The sequence below is a fragment of the Euleptes europaea genome, chromosome 16 (assembly GCF_029931775.1).
Source record: "Euleptes europaea isolate rEulEur1 chromosome 16, rEulEur1.hap1, whole genome shotgun sequence".
NCBI lineage: Eukaryota > Metazoa > Chordata > Lepidosauria > Squamata > Sphaerodactylidae > Euleptes > Euleptes europaea.
This window is the reverse complement of record NC_079327.1, coordinates 41,503,379-41,522,799: the sequence shown is the minus strand read 5'-3', so window position 1 is coordinate 41,522,799 and position 19,421 is coordinate 41,503,379. Positions and strand designations below refer to the sequence as shown.

General features: G+C 40.6%; 1 protein-coding gene across 1 annotated transcript in view; it reads right to left on the bottom strand.

The window, feature by feature from the left end:
- Nucleotides 1-2,039: 2,039 nt before the first annotated feature.
- Nucleotides 2,040-19,421, bottom strand: part of TBL1X (transducin beta like 1 X-linked) — a 59,222-nt gene continuing 41,840 nt past the window's right edge. Inside the window, exons 5-16 of the mRNA XM_056861946.1 lie at nucleotides 12,922-13,180; nucleotides 10,583-10,715; nucleotides 10,256-10,397; nucleotides 9,074-9,137; nucleotides 8,875-8,972; nucleotides 7,887-7,947; nucleotides 6,873-6,994; nucleotides 6,344-6,418; nucleotides 5,969-6,096; nucleotides 4,769-4,934; nucleotides 4,178-4,279; nucleotides 2,040-2,289 (exon numbers count right to left, since the gene is read on the bottom strand). Coding sequence (XP_056717924.1) covers nucleotides 2,263-2,289; nucleotides 4,178-4,279; nucleotides 4,769-4,934; nucleotides 5,969-6,096; nucleotides 6,344-6,418; nucleotides 6,873-6,994; nucleotides 7,887-7,947; nucleotides 8,875-8,972; nucleotides 9,074-9,137; nucleotides 10,256-10,397; nucleotides 10,583-10,715; nucleotides 12,922-13,180 — 1,377 coding nt within the window. The 3' untranslated portion in view covers nucleotides 2,040-2,262. The remainder of the gene's footprint in view (nucleotides 2,290-4,177; nucleotides 4,280-4,768; nucleotides 4,935-5,968; nucleotides 6,097-6,343; nucleotides 6,419-6,872; nucleotides 6,995-7,886; nucleotides 7,948-8,874; nucleotides 8,973-9,073; nucleotides 9,138-10,255; nucleotides 10,398-10,582; nucleotides 10,716-12,921; nucleotides 13,181-19,421) is intronic.

Here is a 19,421-nt window from a genome sequence, read left to right as displayed (position 1 = left end):
AGCGTGAGTGTGCGGGAGGGTGTGTGAGGACAAAACGGCAGCAGGGAGAAAGGAAGGAGGAGCGAATGCTTTTTTCAACAGAACCTGGGAAATGCTGAAATGAGAACCAAGCCTGGCTTCAAGTCTGACACAGACAATAAAAAACTTTAGAAGCCAGAATTCAGAATTATCAGTGAGTGACTGACAGAACAATTCTGCAACTGACAAAGAACCGCATTTAAAAAAAAAAACAAGGCAAAAAAGAAACAAAGACAAAAGTAACCCCCCCAAAAAACAAAGACGACCCTTATGTTTGACAAAGTGCACTTCACTTGGCTCTAAAGTTAGCTAGTTTGTTTTTTAAAGAACAAAAAATAAAAATACAATTTCTAATAATGTGTGAGGGAACTAATACTTGTTGATCCCTCCCATGACCAGGCCATGGGATGCCCCGTAGAGTGACCACATTCAAGATGCAGTTGCCTCCTCTCCAGAAGAGCTTGCAGAGCGATTCACAGTGCTGACCATCCCAGGTGAATCCAGGTGCAGTTTTTTTGTAATATTCCAGAACTGTCAAGGATAACGAAGAGCGACGACAACAGGTTCTTCTTTGACAATCCCAACTTTTGTTTTGCTAGCTTAAATCCACTCAGAAATCCCAATCTTGTCATGTTGTGATATATTTTGGGCAACGAAGCAGCAGGTACAGTTCACTGGAAATGCAACAGCTCTGCCACTCTTAAATATCGTGGCCCTGCCCTGATTTGTAAACAGAAGGGGTCAGCAAATGACATAACAATGTTATTTCCATACACTCTGAATGCTTCGATCACAAAGATCATTTTTTTAAAAAAAAATCACTTGGAATAGAATGCCACAATCAGGCCACCGGCCACTCTGGATATATCTCACAGTCGCTATTGGGATATATGAATCAGAACACAAATATCACTTAAAAAACCCCCACTAAATTTCTGAAACAAAAAATTATAATTGCCATCACGAAGTCCTGCCAATGAAACTAAACCACACAAGCCTTTTGCTTTTTCTCTTGCAGAAGGCTGATCAAAAAGAAGCAGCACCCTGATCTTTGTTGTTTCAGCAAAATTCCTCTTATGAGGAGATAAAAGGGATACTGCATCTTTAAATGTGTATCAGATTCCATCTGCATTGTTCTTTCAAATGACTAACACAATCCAGTCTACATCTGGTGGACATTCTAAGCTTCTAAAATTGTGTTTTAACATAAAAAATACTTTTTTTCTCTCTCCAAAAATACACTGGGTTCTTTCTTTTTTTAAAAAGTCATTTTTTTTTCTCCAGTAAAAAGCTTTCCCGGCACTGCATTCTTACATAAAGCACTTATTACACAATCTGATGAATGTGCCCTTGAGACTCTAAGATCTGAAGCATGGAATAATTAAAAAAACAGAAGAGGAAGAAGCTGGGAGCAGAGGAGAAAGGGAAGGGGAAAGTAGAAAAGAGGAGAGAGAGGCAGTCTGTTACACCTTTTCATTTTGCCCACCTGGCTGCATCTACTGAAGGCATAAAGGAGGGGGGTGGCATAAACCCCATACCCCCCCCGAAAAAAGAAAGACTGGAAAAAGAGAAGAAAATATTCAGTTCAAAGCTAAGCCTGTGATCCTCAAGGCCTAATATTCCAGCTGTTAGGAAAACAAAAGTCCACTGAACAAATAAAAGTAGTCTAGAAAATACAAAGTGTTGCGATTACAAAGTTGCACACATTGTTGGTACAAACTGGTCTTTGAAGGTCCTTTGGGAGAGCAATTGTAGTGTCCCAATTGGAAGGGAAAAAATACAACACCGCATGGAGGAGGATTCTTCTTCCCATTTTGGTTTAATCAAAGCACTTTAGCTTTATAGGTTTATTATTATTTTATTATTATTTTTGGCACAGCTTTTCTTCTTCTCTTCTGCAGCCATCAGATTGAGTTCTCGGAGACCCAAACCAGACAGGCAGGCTTTTAGCTGGTGGTGGTCTTCTTACTTCCATAGGCTCAAAGTTCCATGTGGGATCTATCCCCAACACCCTCCCCACTAAGTGACTGTATGTTATTTGACTCCTTTGTGAATGTTATGGACAAAACATTGCAGACTTCAGGCACCTGGGAGAGCTGCTTCTGTTCCACACTCTAGCTTTCCCCCTGTTCCTGTTTGTTTCCCCCCAGTTCTTGCAGTCCTAGAGATGTCAAGAATAGTTTTGAAGAATGCTTCTACCCACACATTCAACTGCTGGTCCGTTTGCAATTTCGTCTAAAGCATTTACTTTCGCAAGTCTAGAACACAAACCTGAGAAGAGAGAGAGAATGTCATGGGAAAATATCAAAAGCATGACTAAAATATGTTATATTGTGATGTTACGTTGTGCTGCTGGGCTCCCTGGTAATAATGGATAGTGATCTAGGCCACACAGCAGAAAATACCGAAGAAGGGTACACAATGTTACATTCCCTAAAGGCTGGTTAACTCTCTTATCTGATGGAAGATACTCTTTGCCTGGTAGATACAGGCAAAAATAAACAGGTAGAGATACCCTACATGTATAAATAAATGTGTGAACTGGACATTCCACATGATTGTATATGCAGCTACCCACCACCCATGGCTGCCACCATGTGAAAAGAGTTTCTTGAAATACTCTTAAGATTGGACTCATTGTTAGATAATGTCATATGGTCAGAATTCAATAGAGCCTTTGGAGACTTCCCAAAATTCTTGTAACACAGCAGGGGTACGTTTAAGAAAGAAATAGCACAATTTCTCCCAAAAACCATGGAAAAACCATTTGGTTTATTCAGTGGTACTAAAGAGGTACTCTATGGACATAGCAAAAGCTGCTGGATAATTTAGAACACTTGCATGTATCCAACTTCACAGAACAGGATTTTACTGCTTCACCTTCCTACTGCAGTATACTGAGCCATCCCCCCGAGCATTATTTTCCTGGGTGTCAGTAAATACTCAGGAACAACTTAGCAGGTAAACCAGGAGTCTGCAGTGGGAATCAGGAATTATGCAGGAATTGCCATCCTTTCCTGCTAACAGAAATGCTGCTCCAACAGAGGAACCGTGTGGTTGGAGACATGCCACTGAATTAAATGGGCTAATTGTTACATGGAATGCAGCACTTCATACAGCCAGCAAAGTGGGCTTAGGCTCACAAAATCTTAAGCCACCATGTCACAAGGCTGTTGTTCTGCGGGCGTGGTACAGTGGTTAAGAGCAATGGTTTGGAGCGATGGACTCTGATCTGTAGAACTGGGTTTGATTCCCCCCTCCTCCACATGAGCTGGAGGCTTATCTGGTGAACCGGATTGGTTTCCCCACTCCTGCACATGAAGCCACCTGGGTGACCTTGGGCTAGTCATACTCTCTCAGCCTCATCTACCTCACAGGGTGTCTGTTGTAGGGAGGGGAAGGGAAGGTGATTGTAAGCCGGTTTGATTCTTCATTAACAGCCCACTCCTGAGCTTTTGGCGTGCGGGGGCAGCAGGGAGGAGGCACCGCGGCGGCGCCTCCTAAGAAGTTCCCCGTATGTCGAAAGCACGAAAAAAGCCTTTAACCGGCTTTTTTCGTGTAAAATGGGCAAAAAGCCCTGTAGAGAATAGCGAGGCTGTGCCTGCAAAAAAGCAGGCATAGCAATGCCATTCTTGGCTCCGGCGTTCGGAGCTGAAAGGGGACAGGAGACAGCCTAACGACAGCTCCTCTGCCCCAGGAACACCTCCCGGGATGCCGGAATGCCCCAGAATGACAGCGCAGGCCTTTACGCCGGTGGGACTTTACTGCCGGCGTTTCAGGGCAGCGCTGCTGCTGCAGCGTCCAGAGACCAGCATCCGGACCTCCATGTCGGCGCTGGGGCCACTAACACCGGTGTAAGTAGCCCGGTCACTGGTGTTTGAGCCCTTGAAGGTCAGGAATGAGCTGTAAGTGGTAGAGAAAGTCGGCATATAAAAACCAACTCTTCTTCTGCAGCAGACTAACATGGGTAGTGTTCTGAATTCCATTTGAAACTCGAGCACTCAACTGAGCTTTTTTATTTCAGATGGACAAGTACACTTAAATTCCTCCGCATGGTCCCCACTAACTCAGAGACATCAGCTGAACAACACAGAAATTTTGCCCTTTTGTGGGCTGAATTTAATAACGGTAACTAAAAGCCTGCCTACGAAAGGCTTACCGATCCATCGGATGCGCTGGCTCCCACTTTATCTCCTCTAGCATTCCAGCAGACTTCAAATATTCCCCCAGTGCCTCTGTAGCTATGAACCAGAGTTCCACTCTAACAAACAAACAAACAAACAAACAAACAAACAATCCTCATTCAGGAAACAAATGTTTAAAACTCACGCTTTTACTGCAGGCATAGTTAAGTAAAACACAAATTATCATTTTCAGTCTTGGATCCATTCTTTTTTTAAAAATCTGATCAGACTTTTAGGATAGCCTTACCAAGAGGCAGATTTACAGTCCAGTTTCTACTATGTTTTATCATTAATGTTGGAAGCTAGTGGATAAGATCACTGAAGATTTTTAGGGTGGTTTCAGCAAAATGCTGTTGATACCCAAAGCATTGGCTAACCTTAAAGATTGCCATCATCCTGAAATATTTGGTCCATAAATATGTGATGCTTTTTTTAAAATTAAGCATTTAATATAACATCTGGTGCAACAAAATTTTACTTGGAAATGTTTTAGAATGCGTATACTATTACAAGGCAAGTTCATTTCAATTAAAGTGCTAAACATTTATGTTATGAAATTACTCTACCTGAGTATTCCATATATGGACACATTTGTCAAAAGACCCACTTGCTAAGTATTTTCCATCCGGACTAAAAGCTACACTGTAGACAGGTTCTTGATGTTTGGTTAATGTGTGAGTGCAGACTCCCCTTTCAACGTCCCACAATCGAACAGTAGAGTCAAACGAAGCACTGTGGGAAACATTTAAAATCAAAAGATTTTCCAGCTGTTTGAAACATATTACTACGTTCAAATTTCATACAAGTCCCAATAACATTTCATATTGTTAAGGAATGAGTTTTTAGCTTCCCAGAAAAACATATAATTTTGCACATGTTTCTTTCCTCCCTCCCTCTGTCCCAACAATTGCTGATCAGTGGCAGACCAGACAGAATGCTAATGCTGAACTCTAATATCACTGTTCAGATTCCAGTATTAGTCATGGAGCTCAATAAGATACCTCATCACTACCTCTTAGCGTCACCTATCTTACAGAACTGTAGGGAGAATAAAACAGCAGGAAAAACCACTTGTACACTATCTATGATAGAGGGAGGAGAACAATACCAAACCAGCCACAGAGGAGCCAATGAGAGTGTGCCTCCAACACTTAATAGGAGCTGTGGGCTGGGAAGCAGGGCATTGGTTTGGAAGTTGGGAGGTAAAGAGCAGAGTTTGGTGAAAGGGTTAGCATAACAGAAGAGGAGGTTAAAGGACAATGTCAGGATCAGATTATTTATAACAGTGTGATCAAAAGTGTCACATAATATTAACGTCTTTTTACAAACGGTTCCACTGCTTGGGAGGAACAGCTTAGAAACTGACATCCAGTACCTCCATGTGGGGCGGTGATGCCTCCCTAGCAAAGTGTGAAGGACTTCACATATCCTTTTTGCCACATATGCTTCCCTGAGTAGCTTGGAGGAAGAGCCAAATAGAAATAAATACATGCACACAAACATTATCTGATCAAGTCGGGCTGTGGAACGTACATTAACCTGTTTGAATTCTTTTACAGCTTGGTATAAGTTATCTGTAACATATTTTACACATCTTTTCTCCAAGGAGTTCAGAGCAACGTACCGTTTTCCCTCTTCCATTTTAGCCATTTAACAACCTTGTGAGATAAGTCAGGCTAAGAGAGTGACAAACGTTCACACGGTCCAGCTGTCAAGTCACTGCACCACCCTGGCTCTTGAAGTAGAACTTATAATACTGCATTTACCTTGCCAACATAACATTGGAGTTTGGGTTGCTAGTGCCTGGTCCCGTTGGACTCCATTTGATAGTATAAATCTCTTTGTTATGCGCCTGAAGGTCGTGTACACATGTATCTTGCTTCATACTCCATATCTATTAAAACCAGAATGGAAAAACATGCCTGCAGGTTATAATCTACAGTTTAGCTTACTCTTATAAAACAAGTTGTATGGGAAATGTGGCAATTGCTATTTTGGGATTGTTTTAACATCTAGATTCAAAATGTATAAATGCCAAAATTAGCAACTGAACTGAAACTGTGTGAATGATGCCTTAGTCAATCTTTTACAACATATTTGTAAAATATGGTACAGTCAAAGTTCCAAGGAGACTATTTTACCTTTAACGTCATATCGTCTGAGCAAGACGCTAGAAGCATACCAGATGGATCCCATTTGATTGCATTGACCTCGTTCTGAAATAAAGATTTCTTTTATCAGTAATTATTGCATACAGCCAGCTGTGTACCTTTTATCCAGAAGAGGGCTCTCTAGATTTATTAGAAAAACAAATAAAACAACTACATTTTGCATTACAGATTTTCTTATTCCATTCACGAAAGGTAACAAAAATTCTGTTCTGTGGCACGTCATCTGAACAGAACAGTGAAAGTATTTTATATACAGTAATCTCTCCTCTTGCTCTTCTTATTTACATGGCATAGTGAAACCAACTATGCTATATAAATGTTTAATCTTTAAAAAGCTTTTCCTTCTGTGCTTAAAGTCTGTCACTTGTGGAAATAAAACCTTATTAACGCATGAGGATTCATGACTTCAATTCAAACCATGTCTGAAGGGATCAGGGTCTATATACGGCACATCTCCAATAATCACGTGAAATGTCAAAAGGACCATTTATGAACTTACAGTATGGCCTTGAAAGGTTTTGACGGGACGATCACAGCCAAGCCTGCAAACGTGTATGCACATATCAGTGCTGCAGGATGCAAAAGCAGTGTTGTTCTGCCAGTCTACATCCAGAGCAGGGGCTGTAAAAGGGAAACCAAAAACAGACCATTCAGAAATTGGGCAAGGATAAAGATACTCAAGCCTATTGTCTTTTCTACCACGGATAAGATTGGTAATGTGATTCTAAATGCATTCAATAGCATGTGTCCCTAAAAGGCTGAAGTAGCATTCCTCCAGCATCAGCATATCACTATGACTCGCAGCGCTGGGTATTGCAGTGATATTGCAGGCTCAAAGACCCTTAAAGAGCAAAGGAAAAGGTCCCCCACCTGGTTGCCCTCAACAAGCAATGGATTATTTGTTCTACTGTGAGGAACCCTACCAAGGAATAAGCTGAGCATCTGCTAAGGCTGTAAAATGATTCTACACAAGACACATAACTCTCCCCCCACAAACTTACTAAATTATAATAGTTTATCTTTGTGGACCAGGTTGCAATCAGCCTAAGAGTGATACATTACATGTTTAACTAAAGATGTGACAAGAGGTATATATACTAAACAAAAAAGGAAAGGTTACGGCAAGGCTGGAAGTTAGTGTTTCTATTGTCAACTGTTGTTATGTACTGAAGGTGCTTTGCAATATTCTGTGGTTTTCTCCAAAGCATTTTTTATACAAGACGCTTTGTGGACTGATTGCTGTCTAACAGGTAGAATCAGCCAAACTATGGGACAGATGCACCCTACCCCATTGTTAAGGAACCAGAGAATCTCACCAAAGCCATTCTCTGCTTTAAAAACATACCGAAGATAAAGTTTAGCAGGCTTGTTCTGATCCCGTTTTATTTTGATTTTTTCCCCCAAACTAAAACAGTATGTGTTTTATTAATGAAGTGCAAGCTACTCTGTGTTTGGCTGAGACACAACAGGCTAAAAATTTTTTAAATAAATAAATAAATAGAATGCCAAATACCTGAGTGAAAAGGAAACTGCTGTTTAGCTTCTCCTGTATGAGCATCCCAAATTATTGTTGTCTGCATGGGTGAGGGCAGATAGGGGGAGGGGAAGCACACACACAAACATATACATTAGTGACCATGTAAGTTAGCGCCCAGGAGAATAGGTGGTAACTACTAAAAACTTGATCCATTCTAGTAATGGTCATTAAAAAATAACTTTTTTATGTACCACTGCTAATCTTATATGCTGATAGCAAAGTCAACCAAATCTTTGAATACTTAAATCTGCTGACTGGAGCTTTAAATGGGCAAAACAGATCTTTCTACAAACCTGAAAAAGGTCCCAGGTTTGCAGAAAAACATGAAATCTAAACACACACACACCACATTAGGGGTTTTTAAAAACCTGAAAATGATAAAAGGAATGCCTGTAACGTTAAGCAACAGATTCTCTGGAATGATCAGTGGATCCTTCAGCACTATTTAGTATTCTTAAGTCTTAAGGCACTAATTCATAACATTCATAACCCTTACTTCAGTACTTCAAGTTAAATAATAGAATTGTGAAAAGTGATATTCAAGAAGGATGACATTTTAATTAGTAGGATGCAAGAGCAATCAATTGCTTCCTATTGTATATTGTTCCTATTGTATATTGGGATATGAATGTCTGCAAATGCATATAGACATATGCATGCAAAAATACCAATGTTTTCCAAAACAAACAAAAACCCCTTGATGGAAAATTCACTACACTGTACGGCAAACAAGGAATGTTCAAAATATGCTGCACATGGTATGGATTTACCCTCTCTTAACAGAGTAATCATTTCACTTATTTTGATGAAATCAAGATTTTTTTAAATAACCCCCAGCTGATCAGAAAGAAAATTATGTTGAATCCCCCAAGAGCAGTTTTTACAAGAAATCAAGCAGCACCATGCAAAAGTACTCAGTACATTGCCAGATTTATACTGGAAAGTTAGATATTTCAATACTCACTTTATCAACACCAGCACTTAAAATGTAATTCCCCTTTTTGTTCCACTTCAGAGCAAAGATGGGCCCTTTATGTTGACCTAAGGTGCTTGCAAGGTTCCCTGAAACAGACCAAGTTAACAGTTTAAGTGTTTTGGGAATGCAAATAAGCCAACACTATTAACTACCAAATCATTTGGAAACTGCTGCTGTTGAATCTTACCATCTTCTGTCCATATTCTTGCAAAGCCATCGTATGATCCTGTTGCCAATAGCGTTCCGTCACTCTGGTGGACATGTCAAAGGGGAATCAAGAAATGTTTTGTATGAGACACATGTAACATAACTGAAGCAGCTGTGATGCACTAACACACTAATACACATGCCCCTTTCACATGTGTCAGTCTTCAAAAGTAACAGAAATCAGAAGCTCTGATAAACAAGAGGAAGCATCATTATTGAGCTGCTCTCCAACTAACAGTTACTGCCTTGTTTAACCAGTAATGTGGGGTGAAAATTCTCCAAAATTGATTTTCTGATGCTGTATTTTTCTATGGAAAATCTTCTGCCTCACATATGTAACTATAAGTCTCTATTTATCTCTAGCTGCCAGGACTGTTGTCCTGCAAATCAATCATGCTTTCAGGAAACTGAAGTACACAGGGGGGAGGCAAAAATTCCCAATTGGTGAGTGGAACTCTGCTCACAATCTCAATGACTGGGTCACTACGGGATATGTACATAGGACACTAGGAATCCTTTCCATACACAGGCCCTCCATTAACACCTCATCCATCATAACAATGGGAGTTTTGCTAGTATAAAATGAAACTGATCTAGAATAGCAACACCAAACAACTTTAAGTATCATGTCAACAACACAATGTGTGTGTGTTAAGTGCTGTCAAGTCGCTTTCGACTAATGGCGACCCTATGAATCAATGTACTCCAAAACACCCTCTCTTTAACAGCCTTGCTCAGGTCTTGCAAATTGAGGGCCGTGGCTTCCTTTATAAAGTCAATCCATCTCTTGTTGGGTCTTTGTCTTTTCCTGCTGCCTTCAACTTTTCCTAGCATGATGGTCTTTTCCAGTAACTCTTGCCTTCTCATAAAGTGACCAAAATACGATAGCCTCAGTTTAGTCATTGTAGCTTCTAGGGTCAGTTCAGGCTTGATTTGATCTATAATTGGTCTATAATCATATAGCTAGCTAGCTAGCTAGCTAGCTAGCTAGCTAGATAGATAGATAGATAGATAGATACACACACACAGAGGAATCTACTTTCTTCCTACCAGCTTTCTTCATTGTCCAGCTTTCACACCCATACATATTAATAGGGAATACTATGGCATGAACAAACTATAACATTATAAAATACCCTTCAAAGGTTTTATATCAACTCACATTCCAGTCCAATGACGTTACATCCTTATTGCTGGGGACATCGTGGCCTCCTTCTCTTATACAGTGCCTCAAAACTAGCTGAGTGGAACTGCCGTTGCTGTTTTCATTAAGATTCCATATTCGGGCTGTTGAGTCTCCAGACCTAACACGACCAAATATATGTCAAGCACACAGAAATGTTTTTTTTATAACAATAAATTAATTGTCCAAAAACAAAATGCTCAAACCAATTAATGTGTATGTGTGAAAGCAAGCACAATACAGATAATTAGAATCAGAATGGATACAGTCAGCAACTTCTATACTCTTGAAATCTGTTCTACTCACCCTGATGCTAGCAGATCACTGACAGGATTCCAGGCACAGATAAAGACTTCAGATTCATGTCCACGAAGGACTGTTGCTTTATTAGGAGGAATTTCAACATCCCCATCAATTTCCATTGGCTTTGAATGATTATCTGTAAAACAAAACATTGTAACTTTTGATTTTCTCAAATACGTTGGTACTTGTACTGGTTTGTACTGGCTGCATAAAAGTACACTTTCCTTCCACAGATTAAAGCAAAATGTAAATGCTACATTTAAGAAAAGGCTTTAAATAAGTCACAAATTACATTCTGTTTTGACTAAACTGCTGAACGGCATTCACCACAATGAACTAAAAAAAAACACACCACACGTTGTAGCTTCCTATGCCCTTCTGTGCACTGCAAATGGTACAATTAATGGCTAGGAATCCTTGGGAGGGGAACAGTACATGATGATCCATTCAAATATTATTTTTTAAATGGATATTTACAAAGAGGGAGCTGCCATAGCACAGTAGCTAAGAAAATGAACTACGATCTGCGAGGCTGATGGTTCAACAAGCTGCCTCATTGAGTCTGAGACTGAATCAGATCATTGGTCTGTTGGGCTCTGAAATGTCTATTCTGGCTGGCAGCTGCTCTCCAGGGTTCCAGGTGGAGGCCTCTCACACCACATGACGTTTTTAAACTGGAGATGCCAGGGACTGAATCAGGGACCTTCAACATGCAAAGCATGTGCTCTGCCTCTCAGACATGGACCCTCACTTAAATCTCTCTCACTGGGAAAGCTAGTCAGTCTCAGTCATGCAATCTGAGAATAATAATACTAGTCTATTTTACAGGTCTGTTGTAAAGATTGTCATAACGTACATGAAGTGTGTTGAACACTGAAGGAGCTTTGTAAAAGCTGAGTACTATTTGTCATTAAATGTGCATTTGAACCTTAATACAAGGATCAAAACTGCCAAACTGTAATAGGGAAAATAACGGACATGAAAATATTAAGGATGAGGGGCTGAGGATGCATTTAATTTACACAGCCAAATGGAAATATCCGTATGTGACTTTTTCTTCCAGGAGATCAAAGTGGTATATGGATGGAATGTTCCCATTATATCTTTAGAGCACTCTTTTCAAGTAGGTTAGGATGAATCTTACACAAGGGTGCCCAGAGTTTTTCATGGAATCTGAACTGTGGTCTCATCTCAGTCTAAATCCAACATGGTATATTCACTGGACTGTGCGTGTGTGTACAGAACTGATTAAAAAAACAAGCAAACAGAACTGACTACAACTTTCTGTCCACCCATGCCTACACGCTGCAGGGACCTGCCATTGGCCATGGCATCCCAATTTGTGTACAACCTGTGTGCTCAAAGTGAAACAGACACACACAGAAATTTCAAACAAGATACCTCACTTCATTTTATGAATACTCAGGGCAAAAACACATGGTTGCTTTAGCCTCCTTTATTCCCTGTTTCAGCCAGGATTCAACCTAAAGATTGATGGATTTATCTTTTTGAATTGGTTTGTTTGTACATTACATTGCCTATTTATTTACGTTGGCGATCATGCTGGTTATTTGTTGTTGGTGTGGCTATGCATGGTTTGTTTTAAGAAAGCCACATCTGGTTAAAAAGTAATCCCATCTCTTGATTGGTTCATACAGTGACTGAACGCAAGAGCTGAGGTTTCCCAACATTAACTTCAGCTTTAGAGTGGTGATGCCTTTTCCACAACTCACCGAGATAGCCCAAATTCTGGAGCTACAAGAATATATGGATATTGTTCTTTTGGAAGTCTGTGCAATTGCATACTTTTAGATAGTCTAATTAATTTTCACTAGCAATGGAGAAACTCATCAGTTATGTTGGTCTAAAATCCTGCCCACCGACATTCTACTTCATGGGGCTTTAAAGTTCATCAAATTGTTCCTAGGCTTTGAGACCAAATTATGCAGCGAAGGACTAGGATCTTGGGATTCTTCTTTTAGAAATCCGAAGATGCTGAATTCTACGGGTCAATAGACAGTTTGAGCTGCATTTCCATAGAACCCTGCAATATAAACAGCGCAGATCATGCTATTGGGGAAAAAATGGTCAACGAGAGTAGCCAGGTCCCTCTTCACCACCGGCAGGAGGTTTTTGGGGAAGAGCCAGAGGAGGGCAGGGTTTAGGGAGAGGTGGGACTTCAATGTCATAGAGTCCAACTGCCAAAGCGGCCATTTTCTCCAGGTGAACTGATCTCTATCGGCTGGAAATCAGTTGTAATAGCAGGAGATCTCCAGCTAGTACCTGGAGGTTGGCAACCTTATGGTCAATTCATATCCATCTGCAACATAGTTTTAACTCACTTATTACATGTGCCCCATTCTCCTCTCCATTCACAGTGGCTTCCCCATTCTTTGGTGTGTTCTGCTGCTGGACAGCCGTTGTCGTTGCTGTTGTTGCCGCTGTCGTGACAGCTGCTATTGTGGCGGCTGGTGCGGCACTGGCTTGCTGCTGAGCTAATTTCTCCCTGAAAGCCTGTTGACGGGTCTGCACTACATCAGGCATTACTGCATCAATCAGAGATAGAGACTCTATAGGTCGGCCATCAAAGACTGTACCATCCTAAGGAAAACAATGAAAAGAAACAGAATCAGAAGGTGAGACTGCTTCCAGACAGGCAAAGCTGCAAACTAGGAAACACAAAGTAAAATATAATCATGCAGTCGTCTGTGATGTTGCCGTCCATCCAAATCAAAGATGCAGACTGGACATGGCAAAGGATCTTAACGGGTGTGTGCAGTGAAGGAAAAACCACTCTGACAAAGACCATTCTGTATCCAGATGTTCTCCAACTATTTAAAGCATTTTATTGGAAAACATACAGAGTGAACGGCTTACATCTGCTACAGATAAAGCCATTCAGAGTTTACTCAGCAATAGTACAAATACGTCACTCAAAATCCTAGCGTAGAACTTAACATAGGCACTATGTAAACTTTATTTCAAAGAGTTTTATAAAGCGTAACTCTATATAAAGTCCTATACAATCCTAACTGTATAAAACTCTCTGCTGGAAACACTGGCTTAACCATTCTCCTACTCTGAAATGCCAAAGGTACAAATAACAGTACTTAGAACACCTGGAACACAAATCAGGAGAAAGCCAACTGATCAATCTTGACTCCTCCTCAGAAAAAAATAGGTTAGGTCCAAAAATGGTAGATCCAGTGGACAGAAAGTACAGCCAACCAATGATAAGCAAAGACTGAAGATTCTTGGGCAAAACACCTTCTTAAATACTCTTCTCAGGCGATAAGCTCCCATCACAATTTTGAATATGGACTAGTTGTGGTCAAAATGTCCTGCCCACCTTGATCACTCCACCCTGTCCACAAGACAACTACCCAGAACTTGGTATTTCCATTGGCTAGAGATGCTCTGTCCAAAATATGGCTCAGTGCAAAATATGGAAAGTCCCCAAGTTACAGAAAGTCCCTGGGACAATTAATTAACCAAATCTTGGCACATTTGTACAAAATCACATTTGGTTCCAATTAACTGATGCCATTCATGTACTCGTTGTTTGCAGTTATTTGTTCTGGTTCTGCACTACAGCAGGAAAACAGTTTTGCTTCAATAACACAATGTATTCCATAACACAATGTATTCAAGACACACACACACACACATATATATATATACATACATACACATATACACACACACATGCCTGTATATATTGAAGCAAGATAATTAATATTATATCATTCTGAACTGGGTCTGTGGATGTGAAAAGGGTAAAGCTGCAGGCACTATAAGGGGGGCAGGCAAAGAGGAAAATCATGAGAGAGAGTAGGAATGGGGAAATGAGACTTCCTACTTGCCAGTCTTCATGGGCTCCCCATTTGTACATATATATTAAGGAAAAGAGACCAGCAATTGTAACATTATCCAGGAGTGATTACATTATCCAGGAAACAGTTCTTCCCATGCTACCATCCCCACATTACTGAAAGCCCAGGGTACAAAGGTACACTTAATTAAATGCTTTAAAGTACTTAATCAAAACTGATGTACCTATTTCACTGCAAAAAGGTAGCCATGTCAGCCTGTTACAGTAAAATAAAACAAAAGTCCAGTGGCACCTTAAACACTAAACTTTTATTTCAAGGTATTCCTCATACCTGAGGAAGTGAGCTGTGACTCCCAAAAGCTTATATTGAAATAAATTTTATTTATTTATTGGATTTATAGACCACCCTCTCCTGGCCAAGTTAGGCTCAGATCGGCTTACTGGACCTTTGTCTTATTAATGTACCTAATAAAGCACCTGTAATGAACCATAAAAAACAAAAACCTGAATGTGAAGATTAAAACCACATCTGTCCAGAGCCTTGCGAACTAGTTTAATGTTAACCCCAAAAGCGATGTCCCATGGAATATGATGAGCATGCTCAAAAAAGAGGCAGCCCTCTTTAAGTTAGAGTTTCACAAGCCATGATGGATATACTCAGTAGGGTTGCCAATCTCCAGGTACTAGCTGAAGATCTCCTGCTATTACAACTAATCTCCAGACGATAGAGATCAGTTCACTTGGAGAAAATGGCCGTTTTGGCAATTGGACTCTATGGCACTGAAGTCTCTCCCCTCCCCAAACCCCGCCCTTCTCAGGCTCCACCCCAAAAACCTCCTGCCAGTGGCAAAGAAGGACCTGGCAACCCTAGGACTCAGCATGGCCTAGGAGACCAATGCAGGCTTCACTTCCAGCATAAGCCAAAGTGCAATATCCATTCAGGAAACTACTGTGTCACTCCGTGCCTCCTTAGAAAATGAAAATTATTTCACACTTCTGTTTCTGTGCTTTAAGGTAGGTATTGGGGAAAAGGAAATGTTACTGATCCCACAAGGCAGAATTTTTTGCTTTATGGTGTCCAATCTGCTCTTGTGCTGAGCAAGATTTATGTAAACTGGCTTCTAGTTGCCCGTTTATGGCAGGAGACCTCCAGGTAATTGTGGCCCTTGCTCACCAACGCTCAACTAGCCAGCGGCCGGAATTGGGGCCAAAAGGGTTCTGACACAGAGTTCCTGCTGATTCCTGGAGCTACCCGGAAATGACAAAAGGCTGCAACAGGAATCACCGGAAACTCTCCAGGGTCAGAACATCCTGTAAGTAGACAACACCTTATTTTTCTTTTAATTTTTTCTCCCAGGATGATTCCCCCATAACAACTCTCCTGCTGGTTGCCAGGCACTCCCTAGGAGGGAGGCTGTCTTTTACAGATGTAGGACTCAATGTTTAGTCTAGTATTTCCACATGGCAAGGAATCCAGAAAGGAGGTAGCCTGAAGACGTCCAATGCAGGAGTGAGTCTAATGCTGCCACTCTCTTGGCAAGGGACCTTTAAAAAAAATCACCTGACATCTTCAGATGCCTGAGGGGTCATTCAAACTACATAAATTTAACCTATTTTAGCCAAAAGTGTGAACTGTCTTAATAGAAAAATATATTGTTTTAATTTACATATATGTGATATAATATAACATTTACTATCTGAAGTTACTATTCTGTAATGACTCATTCAAAGAAGAATATTGCAGTCTTAGAGTTTCTGAAAATAAAAACATGTCTCTGCCTGTGTCCAATCTACTTCTCTTTCTGTTTATTTGTTTATTTAAAATATTTCAATGCCACCTCTTCATTTACACATGCAAGTCTTGACTTGATTAATGACTTGGGGGACATTTGGGGCTGGAGTAGGAGGTGGAAAAACTGTGCTCTGTGGGTGGAAATCATTGTACCCACAGAAAAGCTGCTCTGGATCCAAGTCTATATGTGTTGAACTTGTATATGTGAACTGGTTTCCTCTCCCATATAAATACCATAATGCAGTGAGACTTGAGAAATTACTGTGCAATGAAGAAAAATGGATGCTGGAATCTATTATGCATTTTGGTCTTTTTCTCACTGAGAAATCAGAGAAAGAAGAAAAGGATTTAATATTTACAGTTACGTTTTCATAATTAAGCTTTAGCATCAAAGCAGCTGCTGGGATTAAAACTGTCAGTTCACACAGCTCTGATTAATTTAGGCTCTAGTCAGGCAGGAATATTTGCATTTGCTCAATATTTTGAAGATCATGTTAATAACTACAATTGCTAGAGGGATTAGGCTGATCAAGGATGAAAACAAGAAGACCTGCTCTACTGGCTACAGTTTTTCTGAGTTTGCAGGAACTCGCTGCTTTATGAATGATCCTCAATAACAGGCTGTACTTATAGGAAAGGGGGGAAAGCATACAACAGAGGGGCTCCCAGTCCACCGGTGAGAGTGGGGGATGCTCTGCCCCCAGTCCTATTTCACTCTGCCATTCTCAGCAGCGGTGTGAGAAAAATAAAATTTAAAAATGGGCTTGTGGTGTAACATCACATCTGGAGAAAACCTGGAAGTGATGATACACCCTCTCTAGGAATCACTGAAAACTCTATGGCAAACTCACAGTTTCCAGCGATTCCTAGACAGAACTGATGTCACTTCTGATTTTCCCCCAGGAGTGACATCAGTCCTCTCTAGGAATTGCTGGTAATTTATAAGAACATAAGAAAGGCCCTGCTGGATCAGACCAAGGCCCATCAAGTCCAGCAGTCTGTTCACACAGTGGCCAACCAGGTGCCTCTAGGAAGCCAACAAACAAGACGACTGCAGCAGCACCATCCTGCCTATGTTCCACCGCACCCAAAAGAATAGGCATGCTCCTCTGATACTAGAGAGAATAGGTATGCAGCATGACTAGTATCCATTTTAAGTAATAGCCATGAATACCCCTTTCCTCTATGAACATGTCCACTCCCCCCTTAAAGCCTTCCAAGTTGGCAGCCATCACCACATCCTGGGGCAGGGAGTTCCACAATTTAACTATGCGTTGTGCGAAAAAATACTTCCTTTTATCTGTTTTGAATCTGTCACCCTCCAGCTTCAACAGATGACCTCGCATTCTAGTATTATGGGAGAGGGAGAAAAACTTCTCCCTGTCCACACTCTCCAAACCATGCATAATTCTATAGACCTCTATCATGTCTCCCCTTAGCTGCCTTCTTTCCAAGCTAAACAGCCCTAAGCGTCCTAACCACTCCCCATAGGACAGTTGCTCTAGTCCCTTAATCATTTTGGTTGCTCTTTTCTGCACCTTCTCAAGCTCTGTAATATCCTTTTTTAGGTGTGGTGACCAGAACTGTACACAGTATTCCAAGTGTGATCTCACCATAGATTGTGTACAAGGGCAGTATGATATCAGCAGTTTTATTCTCTATTCCTCATCTAATTATGGCCAGCATGGAATTTGCCTTTTTTACAGCAGCCGCACATAGGTGTGACATCATTTCTGGGCAAACTCAAAAATAATGGAAATAACACCCATTCCTTCCCTTTTCCACCCATGGAAAAGTCTGGCAGTCAATTTTTCTGTTTATGTCATGAAGCTTTGGACCAGGAAAAGTAAAAATAACCCCCAAAGTAAGCTATTTTGCAATTGTTCTTTTTTAAAAATCCAGAGGTTCACAGGTACACTAGTTTCTCACCTCTGGTGATAATGGTCAAAAAGTACTTGAGATGTTTTCCCTAGCTGACAATAAAGGAGCTTGGGTTGCACATGAGCTGCATGGCAGTTACTGTGAGTAAATAAAAATAGCAATTTGCTCAATGTGTGTAACAATATTATAAATAAGAGAAGTTCCAGAAAAACAAAGTTTGTACACATCAAAAAATAATTTAGTCTGACCTAACCACCTCTGTTAGTCTCGTGCCATGAAAACCCCAAAAAGGGGTCGCCTTAAGTCGGCTACGACTTGACGGTACTTTACACACACACACAAAGCATGTTTATCTGGAACTAAATGACTTTAAACGGCCTAATCCAAAAAGATTGAAACATCTATAATGAAGAGAAGAAACAAACAAAGAAGCAGCAGCAGCAGAAGAGGAGGAGGAGGAGGAGTTGGTTTTTATACCCTGATTTTCTCTACCTTTTTTTTAAAGGCGACGCTAACTGGCTTGCAATTGCCTTCCTTTCCTCTCTCCATCTTGTGAGGTAGGTGAGGCTGAGAGAGTCCAGAGAGAACTGTGACTAGCCCATGGTTACCCAGCTGGCTTCATGTGCAGGAGAGGGGAATCAAACCTGGTTCTCCAGATCAGTCCTCTGCTCCTAACCACTCCACCACACTGGCTCTTATTAGATAACAGAACAAAAGAGTAATTAGAGGAATCCAATAAGGGTCCTTCTTAGAGATTTTCACAAAGGAAATCTAAAAGCATACAGTTCTAACTAAAGACAGCCTTTCAGTGAGTTGTATCCATTCTGCTGATAGTAGCATTTTTGGGTTGGGCTGGGGACCATAAGGAGTAGTCCACTGATGCAAACAGCTCTTCTTCCATCAGAAGAAAACACCATAATTAGTCCAAGACATCTTAAGGTATTTTTTCCTGAGCACCATAATATACCATGAACTCCCCACCCCTCCATATACCTGGTTCTATCCTAGTATTGAACTTGACCTGTCCCGGTAAGAATGTGATTTTTGTATAATTCATCACCATAGCCTGTGACTGATTATAAGAGCACATGGACAATAGTTCCTTACATCATAATTCAGTCTGATTCAAAGCATGTTTTATTTGGGAGGTGGTTTAGTATACTTATTAAGGAACAGCCAATTAAATTCATTTACTGCCAAAAAAAGCATGCTTTAAATCAGACTGAATTCAGAATTTCCTTGGATAAAATGCTGAATCATCTAACAGGATCTAAAAGCTTCAATTAGCACTGGAAAGCTTCCCATACCATTTGAATTATATTTTGTATCGATCTCTC